This window comes from Vombatus ursinus, unplaced genomic scaffold, assembly GCF_900497805.2.
Source record: "Vombatus ursinus unplaced genomic scaffold, bare-nosed wombat genome assembly UNPS02015398.1, whole genome shotgun sequence".
Lineage (NCBI taxonomy): Eukaryota > Metazoa > Chordata > Mammalia > Diprotodontia > Vombatidae > Vombatus > Vombatus ursinus.
The window spans coordinates 4635902-4657657 of NW_020955176.1; the positions used below are offsets into that span (position 1 = coordinate 4635902).

General features: G+C 38.6%; 1 protein-coding gene across 2 annotated transcripts in view; it reads left to right on the plus strand.

The window, feature by feature from the left end:
- ARHGAP20 (Rho GTPase activating protein 20) overlaps positions 1-21756 on the plus strand; it is a 169925-nt gene that overhangs the window by 73230 nt on the left and 74939 nt on the right. For both annotated transcript variants that reach the window (XM_027847329.1, XM_027847330.1), the window contains exon 3: positions 12136-12300. In XM_027847329.1, the coding sequence (XP_027703130.1) occupies positions 12136-12300 (165 nt within the window). The remainder of the gene's footprint in view (positions 1-12135; positions 12301-21756) is intronic.

The window sequence follows — 21756 nt, forward strand, 5'->3', positions numbered from 1 at the left end:
TGGAGGTGGTCTGGGTGTAGGGATAGTTTTTTTGTTCTAGGATATGACCCTTAGCCCCTCCATTTAAAATAGCCCACCTCTCTTTGTGTTAACCAATCAGAGTTGATTGCTACTCTTCTTTCAAAAGAAAATCTAAGCCCTGAGCCTGCTTCCAAAATGGCCTTTGCCTGAGAGAGTTGGCCAAGTGATAATAATATAATAAATAATAAATATTAATTTATTGCTGGCCTGATTAATAAAGTGATTGAATTACACAGAAACTATGTCTCTTGAACCTTTTTAATGGTCACAGCTATAGCTAACCATAAAGGAATTAGAGCTGTGTGCTCTGTTCTTAACAAAAAACTTTCCTCTCTTGGTCCCACATGGAAAGTTCTCCACAAAGAGAGTTCTCTGTTAGGACTCTGGCTATGATCTGACTCTTCCTTTTACCAGTAATTAAATTTTATCTGGGCAAATTTATGTGTTCTGTGTATATCTATTTTTAGTGATTTTATCTGGGCAAGTTTGTATGTTCTGTGTCTATCGATTTTTAGTGCTGAAACTCCCAATTTTCACTCTTACAAGCAGAGGAATCATCAGTAGAATTAGAATACTGATAAGACTCTCTTAAACCAGGCTGAGATATATTGCTTATATTGAGGTGTGCACAAATTGTGGGTTTTCTCTGCCTAAGATCTGACAGGTATGTGGCTGCCTAAGGAGTCCCAGGTTCATTTTGGGGGCATGGTCTGGGTACCCTGGTCCTGTTTTTTAACTAGGTATGACCTGGAAGTTTCTTGCAGGTAAGAAGTTTCATTAAAATGAAACAGGCAAGCTGTGAGGGTGCCAACTCCTGTGAAAACCATGGTATCTTGGGGAGCAAATTAGGATGGAGCAAATTAGGTTAAAATTCTGCCCAAGAGGGAAAAGCCCTCTTAGGGTTTTCAAGCCAAGGTGTGTCCAAGGAATGTGACTAAAGGTAGATAGGATTGGGTGTGTCACTGAAAAAAGTCTGAGCAGAAGCAGGAGGCAGACAGGTTAATTAAAAAGCAGGGCAGAAAGTCCTCCCGAGCAACAAGTTTTAATCTCAACTCTGATTTCTGGATGTTTTTGTCTGTGTGGGTTTTCTTTCTGTCTTGTGTGAGTTTACAGTTTTGAAGGTGGAATCAGAGAAAGGAGTTTTACTTTGGTAGGGCATTAACTGTAGCTCCAGGCTGATAACATCTCAGACAAAGCCGCCCATAGATAGCTTGGCTATAGCCTGCGCGCTACAGCCTTCTTTCTCCAGCTCATTTTATAGAAGAGGAACTGAAACAAACAGGGTTAAGTGACTTGCCCAGGGTCAAACACCTAGTAAGTATCTGAGTCTAGATTTGGACTCAGAAAGATGAGGCTTCCTTCTTTAACCCAGTTCTCTACCCACTGTGCCATCTAGCTGTCCAGCCTCCTGTGGGCAAGCCCTTTGAGAGCTAGTCTCATTTAGATTTCATAAAACATGTTAAGGTCCTAAAATTGCACTTCCTGTTCTTTCCCCACTAACCAAATAAAATTGACCTGGCTTTTTAAACTGAATTGAAATAGAATATTTCATTTAAAATTCAATATAAACTGGAGCAAGGTTAATTCTCAATCTTCTTGTATTTGGAACATCATTTTAAGTCTCTGTTAATTATAACTTGGGTTTTTTTAAACCATGTGATATTAAGATGCTAAATTAGAAGGTTATAATCTTTTTTTCCCCTGATTTCTATACTCTAATAAACCAAAATAAACACATCTACATTGCACTCAGAATAAAAATAAACATTTTGAGACACACATAATTGGGAAATCTTCTTTACTAGGAAATCCTGATTAGGGCTACAGGCAGAAAAAAAACCAAAAAAAACAAAAAACAAAGGTTGTTTGTGTGTTTGTATCTTGTTGGATGAAAGTTTTTTAAAACTATGTGAGTGCTGAAATGTTTATTTTTTACTCTGAGTGCAGCATGGATGTTTTCTTGTTTTTAACTCATTCTTAGCTTTTTCTGAGAAGCATTGTAAGATATTCCTCGATATATTTGGAGCTCTGCCACTTAGCAGCTGTGTGATTATGGAGTAGTGATTTCAGCCTTCTGAACCTCAGTTTCCTTATGTGCAAGATGTACATGATACTTGTACTACCTACTCTGTAGTGTTGTTTCAAGGAAGCATTTTGTAAACTTTAAACTATTAAACTTCAAAACTGCTGTAAGACTTTTAGGACATCTTATATTAATGAAGTGCCTACTCACTGCTTTCCAGGGGCAACTAGGAGGCACAGTGGTTAGAGTGCTGGGCCTGGAATCAGTAAGACTCATCTTCCTGAGTTTAAATCTGGCCTCAGACACTTACTAGCTGTGTGATCCTGGGCAAGTCACTTAACCCTGGTTGCCTTAGTTTCCTCATCTGTAAAATGAGCTGGAGAAGGAAATGGCAAAACTACTCCTTTCCCAAGAAACTCCCCAGGGGTGTCATGAAAAGTCAGAAATGACTGAACAACAGCAACTAACTGGTACCCTACCAGATAGCTACCAGGTAGGGTACCCAGGTACCCTACCAGACATTTGGCTGGGGTAGAAAGGAATATAAAAATGGGAACTTTGTGATCCCCAACCCTTCACTAGTCACAGGCCATGAACATACTCTAAACACTTACTAGGGTAAGTATTTAATAAATATATGATTGACTAATCAGTCACTTAAATTGAGACAAAACCACCTCCCCAATTATCCCTGGAGCAGACGGCACAAGAAATAGAATACTTTAGACATGTTTATTGTTATTATTGGTGGTGATGATATGATCTTCTATGAAGACATGTCATTTGATAAATTACTATGTTGAAAAAAATGGCTCCTAGATTTGTATTTGGTTGCAGGTTAAACTCTTGCCTTATTTAAAACAATATTTGACCTACATTTCTTACAGGATTATGGGGCTCTGCTGAAGTAATATATATTGATATATGCTTTTAAAAACATTGTTTTTAAACAGAAAAGGGGTGTGGGATTGGGGAGGAGTCATCTTTGGTCCTGAGCTGCCACCAAGCAAGAAAAGTATAAATCTAATAATTTCCTTAGATTAAAATAAACTTCTTATATAGGCATATGAAAATAACAGTTCAGAAAGGAAGTACTATTTAAACCTAACTAATGTGACTATTATCATTATCATCAGCATTTATTGGGTATTTACTGTATGTAGGGAGTTATTAGGAAATCAGGATGCAAAGGATGTTTTCTTTCCCCTTTGGAAAATTATCTCGAATTTACATAATGATGTGGCAGTTAAGTGTTTGTTGTTTTTTTTTTAACCATTTATTGCTTCTAGCTTGTTTTTTCTTTGTTCTGATGTTCATTCTATCAACAAATATTAGGTACCTATGTGTTAGGTACTTTGGGGAATATAGAATATCATATCATGATGTGTCAATGGCCTAGCACCATAAGGAAACACACTGATAATTGCAATGAAAGATGGAGCAGAAAGACAAAAGCTAAAAATGTGCGATGAGATTCAAGAAAGAAAGAAGTACTTGTAGCTAGGAGAATCAGAGAGAAGGCTCCTTTAAGAAAGCATTTCAATTGCATCTTAATCAATGGATAAGATTTCAAAAGGGAGAGAGGGGACTTAGAGAGGCAGTATGTTCTTACTGGATTAGGACAGTAGATTCTAAATCAGTAAGACCTGGGTTCAAATGCAACCTCAGACGCTTACTAGCTGTGTGACACTGGGCAAGTCTAAACACCCCTATGAGTGGGGTTGGGAAGATGAGAGAGGCTTTCCAAGTTTTGGGCACATCATGAACCCAGGAAATCACAAAGCTCTATACCTCTGGGGGTGCATTGAGTGGGTCACTGTGGCTGTAGTTTGGGATGTTTACAGATTTGTTTGAGGGGTTTTGCAAGGGAGTTAGGTGAGATAAGATTGAAGAGGTTGCTTGGAACCAGGTTGTGGAGGACTTCGAGTAATAAGTTGAGAAGTTCATCTTTTATTTGGCTGGCATGGAGACGATGGAGATTTTTGAGCTGAGCATTGATGTGAAAGATTGGGGGAAGGAGAGATAGGAGGTGTAGAGATCAATTTGGAGACTCATTTCAGTATTATTGGCATGAATTTATAAAGAGTCTGAATTAGGACAGTGGCCAGTGAGGATGGAAAGCAGAGAAGAGATGAGTGTGAGAGATTGTGGGGATAGAATCAACAGAATTTGTCATCTGATTGGAATGAGACAGACAGCAAGAGAAGGATCAAAGATGACTTCAAGGTTTTATAAGAATGGTGACGAAAAAAAAGGAGGGCAGGGAGTTGAGCCTTTTGGGGGGAGGAGGATAGGGAGGAAATTAATTTAGATTGATGTACATTCAGTTTGAAGTACCAGGAGGACAGCTCACTTGGCGTTCTCTATTAGGCAATTAGAAAAGTCTGTGACTCCAGAGAGAACTCTGGGCTGTATATAGAAATCTGGGAATCATCCGCATAGAAATTTAAATTAAAGCCATGGGAACAAATGAGATATTCATGGAAGAAAACTGAAAGAGAAAAGAGACAAAAGACAGAGCCTTTGGGAGAAAGTTTGGGAGAAACAGGACTTGATTGAGTAGGAGAAGGAAGAAGAACCGGTGAAGGAGTTGGAGAAGCAGAGGTCAGAAAGGGAGAAGAACTAGGAGAATATCCTGGAAACCAAAAGGAAGGAGTTTTCCAGAGTAGGGGCTGGTCAATGTTATCAACTGCTTCAGATTGAAAAGATAGAGTTGTTGATTAAAAGAGCTAAAATGGGATTTTGGGGGATGCTCTAGTTCAACCCCCCCCCAATTTTACAGATAAGAAAACTGAGTCACACAGGTTAAATGACTTATTGAGGCAGTAAGTGCTAGTCAGGATTTGAAGCCAGGTCATCTGACTATTGCTTCCTTACTCAATGTCACCTATCTCACCCAGTTGATTATCATTGCAACTTGAAATTCTGAATAAAGTAGAAATGAGATGATAGAAGCCAGATTGCCAAAGGTTGAGAAGTGAATAGGTAAGTGGTAAAGAAGGAAAGGTAGCAAGTGAAGGCTACTGTTTGGCGGTGATAGGAAAGAGATACAAATGTGGCTCTAGTAGGGTTCCTTCCTTATTTAAGAGAACAACACAAACCTTTTAAGTTAAAAGATAACATTGCTTGGAAAATCCCATTATAACTGCAAGTTGAAAAGAAACTTTTAATCATTGTCATCAATGACCAAAGTATAGACAGACAGAGAGAGAAGGTTCTGAATGGCCTAAGTAATCTGCTTTTTTTATCATTAATCTCCACATCTATGGGGACTTCTTAAGAAAGTGATGTGATAAGTGATGATGCTGAGGGGTAGGTGCTAGAGTAGGTAGAAGGGGTGAGCTTTGGAGTATGGAAGACCTGGGCCCAAGTGCCCACTGTTGACATGGTAACAGCAGTACTGTACAATGATCAACTGAGAATGACTTAGCTTCTCTCAGGGATACGATGATGCTAGACAATCCCAAAGGACTTGTGATGAAAAATGCTGTCCACCTCCAGAGAAAGAACCAATGGAGTCTGAATGCAGATCAAAGCAGACTTGTTTTTCACTTTCTATATTTTTTCACAGTTTTTTTCTCCTACCATTTGGGTCTGTGTCTTCTTTCACAACATGACTAAAATGGCAATATGTGTTACGTGATTGTACATGTAAGAACAATATCAAATTGTATACTGTCTCAGGGAAGGGGGAGGTGGGGGAGGGAGCAAGAAATTTTCGAACTCAAAATGTGTTTTAAATGAATATTAAAAATTGCCCTTACATGTAACTGGAGAAAAATTAAAAAAAAATTTTTTTTTTAAGTTCTTAACTTTGGCATACAGGATGATAAATAAGATCATAGACTTAGAACCTTAGGTACCTTAAGTCATTGAGTTCAATCCCTTCATTTTATAGATAAAGAAACTAAAACCCAGAGAGATTAAGTGATTTGCATTTAAGGTCAAACAACTAGAAAGTGTCTGAAGCAGGATTCAAACTCACCCTAATTTAGGTGTGTGACCCTGAGTGGGTCATTTAAGTTGCTGAGATGTTGCACTGAGGAGGGAATTTCCACATCTGAACTTCCCCTACAGTGATGACATTATCACAGGTCTAGGACAAAAAGAAATGATGATGTGGTTGGTTGATAACAGTATATCCATTTAGCTCAAGTAACTGAGGCACTGAAACTGAGAGGAGGTGAGCAAATAATTTCTAAAGTCACCTTGCAGAGGTAGGATAAGCAGATTCTGTTAGGGCTACTTTTTACCTAGCTGAGTCTCAAGGGCTATAGGGAAATCAGGGAGGCTGTAAGGATGTAAGGACTACTTTTTAAAAAAAAAAAAATGTTTTGCCAATTGTCAAGGATTTATTATCTCTTCCTTCTACTCTTCCCTACCCAAAAAAACAAGAAAAATTCCTTGCTACAAGTAATCATAATCAAGCAAATCAAATTCCTGTATTGGCCATGTCCAAAAACCACATCTCATTCTGTATATCAGTGTAGCACTCTCTGTCAGAAGGTGGGTAGCATTCTTCATTATCATTGTCTGGAATCATGGTTGATCAGGGTTCTTAAGTCTTTGAGAATTGTTCATTATTGGTGTCAGTATAAATTATTCTCCTGATTCTGCTTACTTAAATTTGCATCAGGACATATAAGTCTTACAGGGTTTCTTTAAAACCATTTTTCATCATTTCTTATAGCACAATAGTATTTCATATTATGATGTTTTCAGGTATTTTTCTAATGAAGGGTACTCCCTCAGTTTCTCATTCTTTACCACAGTAAAAAGAGCTACTATAACTTTTTTGTACCTATGTAATCTTTTCCTCCTTCTTTGATCCCCTTGGGGCATAGACCCCTGTAGTGTTATAAGGGTATTTTCTGAGTAGAATCCAGCCAGGGGCCTCTGGCAGTAATTTTGACATTGCCTCTTCCCTGAGGAAAATGTTAGCAATGAGTGGGGAGGGTGTGGTTTTACAAGACCCTAATACACACTCTCCAAGTAGAACCTATGTAGAGAGAAAATTCTTCTGTTGAAGAATCATTTTATTCAGAGGCTCTCTAGTGAAGCCCCTTCATTTGACATATTAGAAAGATGGGGAACAGCAAGGTAAATGACTTGCTTAGGTCATACAAGTAACTGTGGTTGTTGTTGTTCAGTCTGTCTAACTCTTTGTGAACCTGTGGACCATATGGTTTTCTTGGTAGAGATACTGGAGTGGTTTGCCATTCCCTTCTCCAGTGGATTAAGGCAAACGGAGGTTAAGTGACTTGCCCAGGGTCGCACAGCTAGTAAGTATCAGGGCCAGATTTAAAACTCTGGTCTTCCTTCCTCCAAGTCCAGCACTCAATCCACTGAGCCACCTATCCAAAGCTCAGGTAGTCCCAGCTAATATTCCACCTTCTACAGGAAGCTTTTCCTGATCCTCTTAATTCTAGTGCTTTTCCTGTGTTAATGCTTTCCTATCTATCTTCTGTATAGCTTGTTTGTACATAGTTGCTTGGACAGTTAGGTGGTGAGATGGATATAGTGTCAGGCCTGGAGTCAGGAAGACTCGTCTTCCTGAGTTTAAATCTGGCTTCAGACACTTACTAGCAGTGTGACCCTAGGCAAGTCGTTTAACCCTGTTTGCCTCAGTTCCCCATCTATCAAATGAGCTGGAAAAGGAAGTGGCAGACCACTCCAGTATCTTTGACAAGAAAATCCCAAATGCGGTTATGACAAATCAGCTACCACTGAAATGACTGAACAATAGACTTGTGATGGTAGATGGTGTTTCTTGCTGGGGAGCTCTCCAAAGTAATGAAATCATAGGTCCAGTCCCTCTCCTTGACAACATACCTTAAGTAAAAGCATAGTATATATACAAAGCATAGTAATACTCAGAATGTTGTCTGGCACTTAGTAGGTGCTTAATCCATGTTTATTGACTGACTGAAAACTGCTTGAAATCCTACCATGTGACTCTAACTCAGGGGTTCTTAACTTGGAGTCTATGCACTTTTATTTTTAATATTGATAAATATATTTCAGTATAATTGGTTTCCTTTGGGCAATTATATGGATTTTATTTCATGAATTTGAATTCTGATAAGGAATCCATAGGCTTCACTAGACTGTCTGAGGGGTTCCTGACACAAAAAAAATGGTTAAGAGCTCCTGCTCCAAATAATGACAAAAAAGCTCCCCCATGGCTGCCTGGGGAGGCTCATGAACATGGACCCTGTATAAACCGAGAGGACTGGGCAAAATAGGTCTTTCTTCCCCCCAATACCTTCTTCTCCTTTACTTCCCCACACCCATAGCCCCAACCACAGCCCCACACCATCTCCCAATGAGCCATGTCTGTTTGGTTATCCTACAGCTACAGAAGGGTTCTTTTAAGGGACAGGGTTGCCTCAGAGATTGGATGGGGTGAAGGCACTGCTTCTGGTAAGTGGTTGACATCATCCTTACCAACCTTTGCCTACACTTCATTTCCTTTTACCCTCTTGGGACTTATCTCCAAGGGGGAAAATTGGGGTCAGCATCTCACAGTAATCACTACCATAATGAGCTACAGATTTTCAAGCTCTTTGGCCCCAGGCAGTGGAATAAACTAAATTGTTTGAGTCCCTCTCTCATCCCATGCTTTGCCCCAATTGGAGAGGAATAAGGGTCAAAGTTTATGAAGCTAAATATGGATATTAAAAATTAATCTAGTGGTGGCAATTTGCTGTCTTGAGGCTAGTGGGTATTCAGCTTCTGATCCTCTCAGCACCAGCTGTGGAGATTTCCTAGCTCAGCAAGCCCCTCACAAACCAAACTCAAATCTAGCCCCAGTTTGGCCATCTGTGCACATTAGTTTGTCTTTTTGTTTTTGTTTCTGGTGTTTGTTTATTTGTTTTGTTTTGTTTTTGTTGTTGTTGTTAGGCAATGGGGTTAAGTGACTTGCCTAGGGTCACACAGCTAGTAAGTGTTATGTGTCTGAAGCCGGATTTGAACTCAGGTCCTCTTGAATCCAGGGTCGGTGCTCTATCCACTGCGCCACCTCGCTGCCCCTTTATTTGTTTTTAGGTAGAAGGCAAGAATGACAACTGTGCCAGGAACTGCCAGGGTGGTCCCAGTTCGGTCGTTTATATCTTTTGAGATTGTTTATACTTGATAGATCAGCCTGCCAGTCCCCTGACTCAACAGAAGCCAGTATTTCCAAGTTAGGTGTGGATGCTGGGTAATTGTATCCTCTGTATTAATGCTGCAGAAAAGCAGCTTTTAAGTATTCTGGTATGAGATTAGATTGTTTTATGTTAGCCAGCATCTCTATCCCCGTGTAGAGTTGAATTTAGGTTGATTAGTGCAGTTCTGACTATCTTTATCATCAGCAAACCTTTATTAAGGGCCTATTATGTATGTGGTGGGCACTATGCTAAAACGCTGGGGATGCATAAAAAGGCAAAATTATGGTTTTTGTCCTCAAAATCCTTACATTCTAGTGGCAGAAATAATATGCACATGATTGTGTCCATACAAAATGTATGTGAAATACATAGGGTAAATAGGAATGAGATGGCTTGGTGGAGGAGCAGGGAGGGGAACAGGACAGGGAAAGACCCGGAGAAAGTGGAATTTGAATTTTGTTTTGAGAAAATTGGTAAAGATGAGGAGGGGAGAGAGTGTTCCAGACATGAGCCAGTAAAAAGAAGTCCGAAGAGGCAGGAAGGAGCCAGGTTATGACAAGGCTGCTGAGGGGCATGTGAATAGAGCTTTGTACTTGCAGTCAAGAACGGAAGCGTTCAATTACTGCCTAGGATGTTTGGTGGCTATGTGACTTAGCCTCTGTTTGACTCAGTTTCCTCATTAGTGAAATGGGGATAACAATAGCACCTATCTACCAGGGTTGTTATGAGAACAAAATGAAATGATTTTTGGAAGCACTTTGCAAACCTTAAAGTACTACATAAGTGCTAGCTGTTGTTAAGAAAGGATTTAAAAGGCCAAGAAAGAATGTTTATTTGATACTGGAAGTAATAGAGAACAACTGGAGTTTATTGTGGGGGAGGGTATAGGACGGTCAGACCTGCCCTTTAGGTAAGAACACTCTGGCACCTGAGTACAGGAGGGACTAGAGTGGAGGAAGAAGTGAGGCAGGAACAGGGACCAGCAAGCTGTTGGAAGAGTCCAGGAGTGAGAGGATGAGGGCCTGCCCAGGGTGGCAGCTTCCATGGATGTTGTTTGTGGCGTTATTGGTTGACTACAAATTTTCTAAGCCTTAGATTCCTCATCTCTAAAAGGAAAACAAGCTCCTGCTCCTTCTTACTTGTCTCACATGGATCCTGAGGATAATTACAGTGATATACTGTGATTCAACATAAGCAGTGTGCCATATACATGTCCTGACTGGGGGCTCTTCCTCCATGGGAGGCCTCTATGGAGCATGGAGTTGGCCTTAGGTTTTTGAAGGCTATACCCACAGAACACAAGCTATAAAGGCTTCTAGGATGGTATTGATGGCGCTGTCCATATCAAAGGCCAACCTAGCTAAATTCATAGAGACTCATCACTTTCTAGATAGAGCTGGGTGATGAATTATTTGAGGGAACAGCAATTCATAAAAGCATCTTCTCAAGAGTAGAAAGATTGACATTTGCATTGATGGTAGGAGTACTTAGGAGGGCAGGGAGTATGAGACAGTGAAAAGAGGATTGCTCCTCAGTGTAGAAATACCAGTGTTCAGATCCTGTGTCTGATCCTTACTCTCTGTGTGACCTTGGACAAATCACTTCAGTTCTCTGGGCCTCAGTTTCCTCATCTCTAAAATGGGGTCATTAGGGGCAGCTAGGTGGTGCAGTGCATAGAGCTCCAGTCTTGGAGTCAAGAGGACCTGAGTTCAAATGTGACCTCAGACACTTGACACTTACTAATTGTGTGAGTCACTTAACCCCAATTGCTTCACCAAAAAGCAAATAAATAAATAAATAAAACAAGGTCATTGAACTAGATAGCCCTTCTAACTCTAAAACTACAAGGCAAACTTACAGCTTCTATGGTATGATTAATTCTTAGAGTCAAATCCTTTGTAGGCTCAGTGGTGAGCTCAAGTATGTCCTGATCTCTGCATTTAAAAATTATTGCTTGGAGTTTTTAAGATGTGAAGATTTACTGTAACAGTGGGCTTTGATTCTGTAGTGCAAAATGACTTTGTATTTAGTTTGTGCATATTTTAGTTTTCATATGTATGAAAGAAAAATTACTTTGTATTTCCTTTCCCCCTATTTTTAAAAAATTTACTGGAACTATAAGCCCCTTGAGGGCAGTGACTTTCATCTTTGTTTCCATATCCCTGGCACAATACCTTGCACATAGGAGGTCAGCAGTAAATGCTTGTTGAATTGAATCAAACTGTCAGTCATTGGCAACTATGGGTAAAGTTCCATTATGGAATGTAACATAACAAGGATTGCAAAATTATGACTATGTTGGGGTCATTGATTTATAGTATTCGGTCACTTTGTTCATCAGATCATAAGCACTTTGAGGGCAGGGATTATCTTTTCCCTCATTTTGTATCCCTAGCACTTAGCATAAGGCATGGTACTTTGTTTATAAATAATAACTAATGTTTATTGATTGATCAATAGAATGCAGAATTCTCATAATCAATGATGCTGTATAACAACATTCTTTAAGTGGCCTCCATGATAGAAGCCACTGATCAAGATATTTGTCATAGCATTTTGATTCTACCATCAAGCAATACCGGTGCCCCATAATTCCCCTGCCATTTTCATCAGAAAAACTCACACAAATAACTAACCCAGGATAAAAAACAAAAAATAGGGACTCATGCAAAAGGTATAAGTGATCGTAAGAGGGTAAAGGAGTCAGAGTAAGAAGAGTTAGAAGCTTATTGAAAGGAAATTTTACCTTGGGGACAAATGGTTACCTGGGTGGAATTTGTTCATTAGGAGCCAGCCATAGGATCTATGGCAGTGTTTCGAGGACTGGGTCAAGAGATACTGAGCTAATACTGGCAGCTAGATTTAGCTTAGTTTGTGTTATAAAATTCCATCATACTTTGGACCATTTTGCTAAATATTACAACATTGTTTCTTCTTTTACAGGGAGAGTCCATCTGCCAACTTGGACCCATGTGTATTTCTTAATTCTTTTATGGGCTCCAGCAGGACCCTGCTGATTGACGGCCGTGTTGAACTCAAAAGGGGCTTGCAGCGTCAGGAACGACATATCTTTCTGTTTAATGATTTGTTCGTTGTGACTAAGGTCAAGTAAGTATCTGAGTAAATGTCTTTATTAAAATGCAATGGAATCTTCTTAGCAAATAGCCACTGTGACCCTGAGGAAGATTGCTTCCTAATCAACCTTTGTTTAACATGTGCTAACCACTTTGGTAATGAAGGGTGTTTTATTTTGTTTTGTTTTCATACATTTCTTTTCTTCAAGTGTGTTCATTTTTAAGAATAATTAAGTGAAGATGTGTTCATTCATGTTGGGTTTGTTTTTGCAATTAATTTGTTTTGTTACCTTGGACAGACCACTTATCTTCTTGGACCTTGGTTTCCTTATCTATAAAATAAGGGTACTGGGTTAAGTGACCTCGATTAAATAATGTCCCTTCTAAGTTTCAAAGGAGTTTTTAATTTAGCATGACCTTTGGTTTTACTTTTGACCTCACAGGGTTGCTGTAAGAACAGTGCTTCATAAAACCTTAAAATGTTATTATTGTCAGTATCATTATGCCTCAAAATTGTCATTGGAAACCTCCTAAGAAGACAGATCCCTTCAGTAAAGGGATTACACTGAACATAATTAAATCTTTCTCTGATGAGTCCTCACTTTTGCAGTGAATGCCCCTCAAGGTCATTACTTTGAGCATCAATCTTGATTGTACTATGTGTCTGTGGATAGGTAATATATGTGTGTGAGAGATTGGGCTACATCTTTACTGACCCCAGGACATTTCCTGGGATTTTCTTGTTAAAATAAATCCTTGATAACCTCCCCATTTTTGTCTTTTCTCTTCAAGTTGAGTACACTCACCCCCCCCCAAAATTATGTTCATTAAGATTTGTGATCAATAAAGGCTTTACTGGAGATGGCTCTAAACCAGGATTGTCAAGGAATCAGACAAGTGAACTGTGAACATAATTATTCTTGATATCCAATTATTCACCCTCTGATTCCAACTTAAATCACTTTTATTATTAACTGAAGCTTCAGTGCCAGTCACCTTCAGGAGATATAGCTTCATAAAGTAATCCTTGTTATAGATGATTACACATGAGAAAAACCTTTCTGTTCCTTCCCTCTAGCCTCCCCTCCCAAACAAACAAAACAACAGTGCATGTACTGTCTGTGTTAGTAAGCAGAAATATGTGGTCGGGAACAGGGGAAGGGAAAGACAGTCTAGTCTTAAGCCTAATAATAGAAATCATAGAAATGATTTGTTTCACCTTTTCCTAGAAACAAGTGATACTTCCCTCCACTTTAAACTTCAGAGAATGTGTTAGGATTATGGAGTGTGGAAAAAAAAACAAACCAAACAAACAAGAAGATAAAGGTATAAGTTTTTCATTTATAATGTTTGTTTTCAGAAGATTTCACAACAGTGTAAAACGTCAGAGTTCTGGAAAGGAGTTCATCCAGTACAAACCATACCAAAGAATGATTCCCCTCCTCAACTGCCCATAAAATCCCCAACACGAGTCATGCAGCCTCCCCTTGAAAACTCCCAGACACAGAAATCTCACTATTTCCCAAGGTAGGCCATTGTACTCTTGGATAGCTTGAATTATTTATTAGAAAGCTTTTTCTTACAGAAAGCCAAAATTTACCTTTCTGTAATCTCTACCTCTTCCTCTCAGTTCTGCCCTCTGATGCCAAAATAAGTCTACTTCTTATATATAAACAGTCCTTCAGATATTTTAAAATGATTGTTATATTGCCTATTAGTCTTCCCTTCTTCAGGTTAAGTATGGCCAGTTCCTTCAATGAAGATACTTTCAGAATTCCTTTGCATCCCCTTATCATCCTGCCTAGACTTGAACTTTTCAGTAGCAAGTATTGTACCTGTACAGTTGGATTTTTGTACCAAAACTATAGAATTTTACATTAATCCCTGTTAGATTTCATTTTATTAGCTTTAGTTCTTTGTTCTAGCCTATGAAGGTCTTTTCGGGATGATAATTCCATCACCTGACATGCTTTGTGTTTTTTAAAAATTTCATAAGCATAATCCTTCATTAATGTCATTGCTAAAAATATTACATATGATGGCGACAGGTGTTTATTATGTGCCTGCTGTGGGCCAAGCACTGTGCTAAGCCCTGGGGAATAAAAAGAAAGGCATAAAAAGATGGTCCCCATTATCAATGAGCTCACAGTCTAATGGGGGAGACAACATGTGAACAACCATATACAAACAAGATATACAGGGGATAGACTAGAGACAATCTCAGAGGGAAGGCAGTAACATTAAGGATGTACTGGGAAAGGCTTCCTGTAGAAAATATGACTTTAGTTGAGACTTGCAAGTAGTCAGAAGCCAAGAGGCCCAGATGAGAATAGACAGAGACCAGGCATGGGGAATGGCCCCGAGGTCGGGAGATGGCGTGTCCTGTAGCAAAAGAGAGAGCTTTTTGTGACTGAGTGGCTTAAACCATTCTCTGCCTCCTAATACCTTTTATTATCATGTCATATTTGAGTCAAACAATATTAAGTTCTAATTTTGTGAGATTGTATAATATAATATTAATACTTAATCAACAGGTCTTATTTTTACTGTGATATCTCTTCCAGCTATTAAGTTTAGCATCCTGGTATCCCTCATGCCCATAAATACACTGTAGCTGTTCCTCTCTGGCAGGAGGGTATCCCTTTCCTCTTCTTGTCTGTTGGAAATGAGTAAAAAGGTACAGTGAATGATGTGAAGGATGTCTACACCTTTTCCAGAGGATCTGCATTGATCCAATGCCCCGGAGGAGTCAGATGACCTAGATTTAAATTCCAACTCTGCCTTTTACTATCTGTTTGACCTTGGGGCAAGTTATTTAGCCCTTCTGGGCCTTAGTTTCCTCATCTGCAAAATAAGGGAGTTGGACTAAATGATCTCAGAGGGCACCATTCCAGCTCTAAGCTCATGATTTTATAATCTTTGAGATGCTGCCAGAAAGAAGATCACATGTTGCAGGATTTAGTTTGGACAAGATTAGAATGTCTACAGATGTGGATGCAGATGTTGTTATGATGTCAGGAGGAATGCAGATGCAGAGAAGAGTATCCATGGAGGTTTTTAATTATGTCCAGTTGAGACTGCAGAGTATGCATGCATTCCTTAAATTGGAATTTGTCGAGAATGTGAATGTCAGTGGAAATAGCATTAACAGATAACTAAGGATAAAGGAATAAATGTCCATTCTTTAATTCACTCCTTCATTCAACAAGTGTTTGTTGCTATTTGCGTAAGTCATTCCTTATGTCTATCAACAATTCTGGACACTGAGAGGGAATTCAAAGGAAACAGAACAAAACTCTTGTTCTTCAGGAGCCTACAATCTAATTGTAAGACATTTTTTAATTCTTAGGAAAAAATGTTTTCTTTCACTCTTCTGGTTTTTCTCCCTCTTTAACCAGGACAGTTAGAGAAAGTAGATAGTTGTTTACTAGACCTGTAATTATTAATTTTTCCTTCATATTGCTGCTACCCAAATGGTTCTCACATAATATAGACTGACCTTTTATGTAAAGACCAAGTTCTTTTCCCACTGGAAAAATTGCTGTTTTTAAGAAAGATGGGTAGGATCTAGGCACTTTTTTTTCTTTCACATATCTGTATAGCTCATCTTTTGTATTGGTGTTTTTTTTTTTCAAGATTTGAACCAGACTGAGCTTCAAAGGCGATACATTTTGCCTCTTCAAATTATTAATAATTCATGTTGTCTATTACACATCTTTGTAGGTTCATTCCAAGTGTAATTGTGAAATCACAGAATAAATATTTCTCAATGTGAAGTAGAATATTTCAGTTTTAACTCAACCTTTTTTAAGTATGACTTATTTTCATGTACTTTTGGGAACTTTTAAAGGTGAAAGACAGTGTGATGTAAGAGAAAATACATTCTTAAAATCAGGAGAGACCTTCATTTGAATTTTGGCCCCAACACTTCTTATCTGTGTAAGCATGAGCAAATTATTCATCCTTCCTGGACCTTTACTATTACTACTACCACCACCACCACCACCACCACCACCACTACCACTACTACTAGCTACCTAGCATTTATATCACACTTTATGGTTTGTAAAGCATTTTATACATATAATCTCCTTTGATCCTAATACCAACCCTATGAGGTAAGTAGGTACTATTATTATTATAATATCCATTTTATGGATAAGGAAACTAAACCTGTGAAAGGTTAAATGTCTTACCTGGGGGTCACAGAGCTAGTAAGTACTTGAAGCAAGATTCAAACTCAGGTCTTCCTGACTCCCAGTTCAGCACTCTGTCTACTTCATCACCTAGCCAACACAGGTAAAATGGGAATAATATGTGAGGATTAAATGAAGTAATGTATGAAACCGCTTTGTAAATGAGATCATTAAAGAGGTATTGTTGTAATTGTTATTATTATTTAAGCTGTCTCTTAGAACGCAAGACCATCCAGATATCAGGATCATGTGATGTAAAGCAAAAAGGAACCTTAGATGTTACCTAGTCCAACCCTTTTATGCTGTAGATGAGAAAATAGAGACCTAGAGATGTTCAGTGACTTACCAGTCAGTCAGTCCCACATCCTAACTGGGTGACCCTGGGCAAGACACATATAGTCTCTGACCTTCAGTTCCCTCATCTGTACAATGTTAGGATTGTACTTAATGGCCCATAAGGGTTCCTTCCAGTTCCACCCTGAAAAGACTTAGGTTTCTCTATTGGGACAAAAACAAATAGAACTTTATGCCTTACCAGTTACATGACAGATACCTGCAGTCTTGTAGATATTTTGTATATGCTGTGTTGGGAATAGCAGCTAGGTGGGCAGTGGATAAAGTTCTGGGCATATAATCAGGAAGACTCATGTTCATGAGTTCATATCTGTCTTCAGATGCTTATTAGCTGTGTCACCCTGGACAAGTCACTTAACCCTGTTTTTTCCTCAGTTCCTCATCTATAAAATGAACTAGAGAAGGGCATGGCAAGCCACTCTTTGCCAAGAAAACCCCAAAATGGGGTCACAGAGAATCAGACACAACAACAACAAAATGCTGGGGACTCACACATCTGATTATGTTGTCATCAAAAATCTAGTGCATTCTTAGAACATTCTTCCTGGTTGAGCAGAACTTTGAGTAACAGAAACAGTGCTCTTGGTTCTTGCTCAGACCCATACTATCTGCTCTCAGTCTTTATCTCCTCTTAGATTCAGGATTATGTTGTAACAGGGAGTAAGTAATTTGTTGGAATTAATAACCTGAGTTTTCTGAGTTCATAATTTTTTTTTTAACTTCGAGATACTGTTTGGGAAGTAGTGGTTTAACTCCTGTGGTTGTCTCTATACAAACCAGGTTTACTGGAATTTACCAACTGGCCAGTTCATTCAAATAGTTGAACCAATCCATGTATGTCCACAACCTTAAGTGATTATGGGGCAAGGAAATATTAAATTAAAACACTAGCCATTCTTTTATTCTATCCAGAACTGAAGAAGAGATTAGATGACATTATTTGACTAAAGCAGGGACCTTTTCTTATTCAAACTTTGTATCTCCCCTAGTACATAGGGTGAGGACAGAGGAAGTACAATAAATGTTTGTGGAATGAAGGAATTGAAAATTATTTGATTTCCCAGCATATTAGAAAGATCAGTCATAAAATAGCTTAGTTTGGGAATTCATTGGGCAGGTAAATCAGTTTTTTTTTCTCCCATTGGAATAATTAGGTTTTTAAACTATTAAAGTTGCTAGAGAAAAATGTTTCTGCTACCATTAAAATTTTTTTTTAAAGAGCAACAGTTAGGTTGTTTTTGTTTTTGAACTAAGGCACTATTAGTGTTACCACAGAAAAGTTCATATACTCCCTGTATAAAAAAAATAGGATACTCAGTTGGCATTTACTAGAAGGAAATACATTTGTAGTTAGATCTTGTTGCTGCTGACCTCCTAGTTCACACAGCTGCCAATTACAGAAATAAATTTGGAAATAATTTATAGGCCATTATACTTTGGTCAGAAAGTTCAAAAGTAACAAAATATGGATAATTGATGTGTTTGTTTGGTGGTCTTAGGTTGTACAATAAATTATAGATCTTGGAAAAATTCCTCAAAGTCTTACAAGTTTCCACCATCTACTGGGGAATTCTGCCTTAACAGAGAAGACACGAAACAGAACACACTATAGTGATGGTTGGTAATGAAAGAATGAGATCAAATTTGGGGACGAGGATTTTTGTCTCCATTGAGCAGATTTGTTCTTATTGGTTTCCTATGGTTAATATTGTGGCAAGGATCATAGATTTAGACCTGGAAAAGCACCAGGCTGGTCCAGCCACCCCTCAGAAGATGGGGAAACTGAGGCCAGAGATGCTACTTGACTTTCTCAACTATTAATTAATATTAATAATAGGTATTAATAGGCAGAATTATGATTTGGATATCTTCTGAATCTCAATCTTTTCATTAACCCATATGGCCTCATCTCAAGGCAGTTTCATTTTATAGTCATTTATGTCCAATTACTAGTATTCTTGACCTCAGTATTTAACTCAGCACATCAAAGTACATGAATATCAGCAATTAAGCAAGTTGAAAGACTGCTTGGTGCATATGTTTTCTTTCTTTATAGTTTTGTTGTTACAGTAGAGCTAGACTAATTTATACTAAATCACTGGAATTTCAGTGATTCAGCTTTCAGACTTTGAGTTTGGAGGTAAGCAAATGAACAATGAAAATGAAGGATGATTTTTTTAAAAGGTACTGATTAAATGTATTTGCACAAGTGTAATTAATTTTTTTAAACTTTTTGCTAAGATGGAATTAAGGAATTTTCTGCGGCCATATTCTGAAAAACATTCTTAGTCTCAGAGTAATAGTCTTGTCTAGTAAATTGGGCCAACAAAGAGAAAGAGTACTCCTTTGCTTCATACCAATATTGTAGGAGTACTGGCTGCTGAGAGAAATGCTGAGAGGAACTGGCATTGTTCTTGTCCTGGGAGCTTTACCTTTTTGTTGTATAGATAATAAATGTCCAGGAATCACCATTATGCAAATTAGAATGTGACAAATGCTTAAGATATATACATACTAAGGGCTATAGAGACACAAAAGAAAGAAATTACTTTGAACTAGGTGCTGAGCTAGGAGGGCCAAGGAGGATGAGGGACTTAACACAAAGTCACACAGAAAGAGTCAAAGGCAGAATTGCATTCCAGATTCCCTAGGAATTTATAGCTAACATTTTCCCACTGCACTTATTTGACCTTCTCATTTTAAAGGAAACTGAGACCCAGAGAGGTTAAGTTACTTATCCAGGGTTACTGCCCAAGATAATAAGCATCACGTGCTAGGGGAGTAGTTTGACAGATGGAAATAATAAGGAAAACCTTTCCTTTCGGAGACAACAATGTGAGTACAGTGGCAGGAAGCTTAGAGGGGGCACAGGTGAGGGTGTGGGTTGGTTTTGTCTTGAGCTTTTAATTTGTGATGATTTTCATTTGAGATAAGTTTGAAAAGATAGTCTGGGGTTAGGATCTGGGAGAAATGAATGGAACTTGAATTTTATTGGGTAGGCAGTGAGAAGATTGAGGAGCCCTTTGAAGAGTTTTGAGCAAAAGTGTTCCATGACCCAGTGTTTTAAGATGAATACTCTCTGGCTGCTTTACGTGGGATTGGGGAATGGGGATGGGGGTGAGGAGAGAGAAGGGGAAGGGGAAAACACTGAGAAGCCTGGAGACTAATTAGCAAATCTTTGCAGCAGTTTAGTTAAGAGACAACAAAGCTAAGAACAAGGGTAATGGCAATGGAAAGGAGAAACCGGATATAAGAGACATGGTAGAAAAAGCACTATGGTGAAATGATCAGAGCAATGGACGGAAAATCAGGAGACCTGGATCCTGTTCCAAACTCTGCCACTTAGCTGACTATGTGGCTCTGAAAGCTAAACAAAAGAATTTAATCTTCCTATGCCTCACTTTAATCATCTGTAAATTATGAACAGTGTTGGACTAGGGGATTCCTCAGGTATGATCTACTTCTAAAGTTCTGTGATATTGTTTCTTCCTTCTGATGGTAGAATTGGTAAGACTTGTTGAATGATTAAGCAAGAAGTAGAACATGCTTTGCTGTTTACACCCTGGATGACTTCAAGGGTTGTGGTGACATTAATAGAGAAAGAGATTGGATCCAGAAAAGCTAAGTACTTTGGATTTTATGGCCCCAACAATTGTTGGCAGTCAAGACTTTTCTTGATAATTCAACCTACTTAATGAAAAATCTGAAGAAACGTCATTAATGGAAAATGTTGAAATAAAATAGGGAGAGAAGCCACATTGCATCAGAGGGCATTTTCTAGTTGCATTTTTATTCAGAATACCTGAGAGAATCTAGGAGGAGGTTAACCTTTGGATCTCAATTATTTTTGAAGTATAATGCTTGAATAATCTCATTTCATAAATCCCATTGAAGAACATTACCTTGTAAATGTCTCATGAAGCAGAAGAATCACAGGGACGTTTAAAATGTGAAATGCCTTTGGTCTCATTGGGCTTTCTCTTTATCCTTTACCTTGTCCCACTTATTATTTTGTCTCAGGCCCCTCTTGAGCTTTTAAACTGCCAATTAGGCCAAATGATGATGACTATGGTGGTTTTGAGATCAAATGTCTGGGGGGATTATGTTGAAACTATCAAAAAAGTCATTTAACTTGTGGCTTAAACTGGATCTTTCCTTGGGTCTCAAGAGGCAAATGGTAAGTGTGTCAACTCATTGCTTAGCCAGATGTGATCCATCTGACCTTTGGCCTGAATCCAACTCATTTGGGTTGGGTTGGGTTTTCAGTGTTACCCAGAACCATGGAGAAGGTGATGTGATCACAATTTCAGCCAGCAAAGGGGACAGAGAGGAGAAAGATTTGGATAGGACCCAGAGGGAAACCTTGTGATAATTCTATTAATCATTGATGAAAACTTACTTAGGGCAAAAGCACATTCCAAAGCCATACAGTAAGGATATGTCTGTATTTTTAAATCTGTCTCTACAGAGATTAGAAAAAAAAGAATAAGGGATTTAAAAAAAAAAAAGATGGCAAGTGCTTTTCAATTGTGTTCATTACCCAGAGATCTTCAGGAATATAGTGTTTTATGAGATCAAATGCGAAAATATTTTTTCAAGCACTTAGCACGGTATGTGGTGCATAGTAGGCAATATACAAATGTTGAGTACCATAATTACTAGCATTATTAAAATGAATGGATGTTTTATTCACATATGTTGCTCATTGTCTAATACACTAGTATTTGTTCTTAGGATTTTTCTTACTATTCAATAGTGAGAGTAGGCTGACCTGAAGAAATGCCTGGCACCTTTCTGCTGTATATACAGTCATTGCACTAGGGCTTGCTTTCTAGCCCTTCTCCTAAACTGTCTACCTTTTGACCTGCTCATGAACACACTGACTACAGGCTCCTCAGGGGAAGAATATGGCAGCCAGATGCAAGGGTCCATCAGCTACT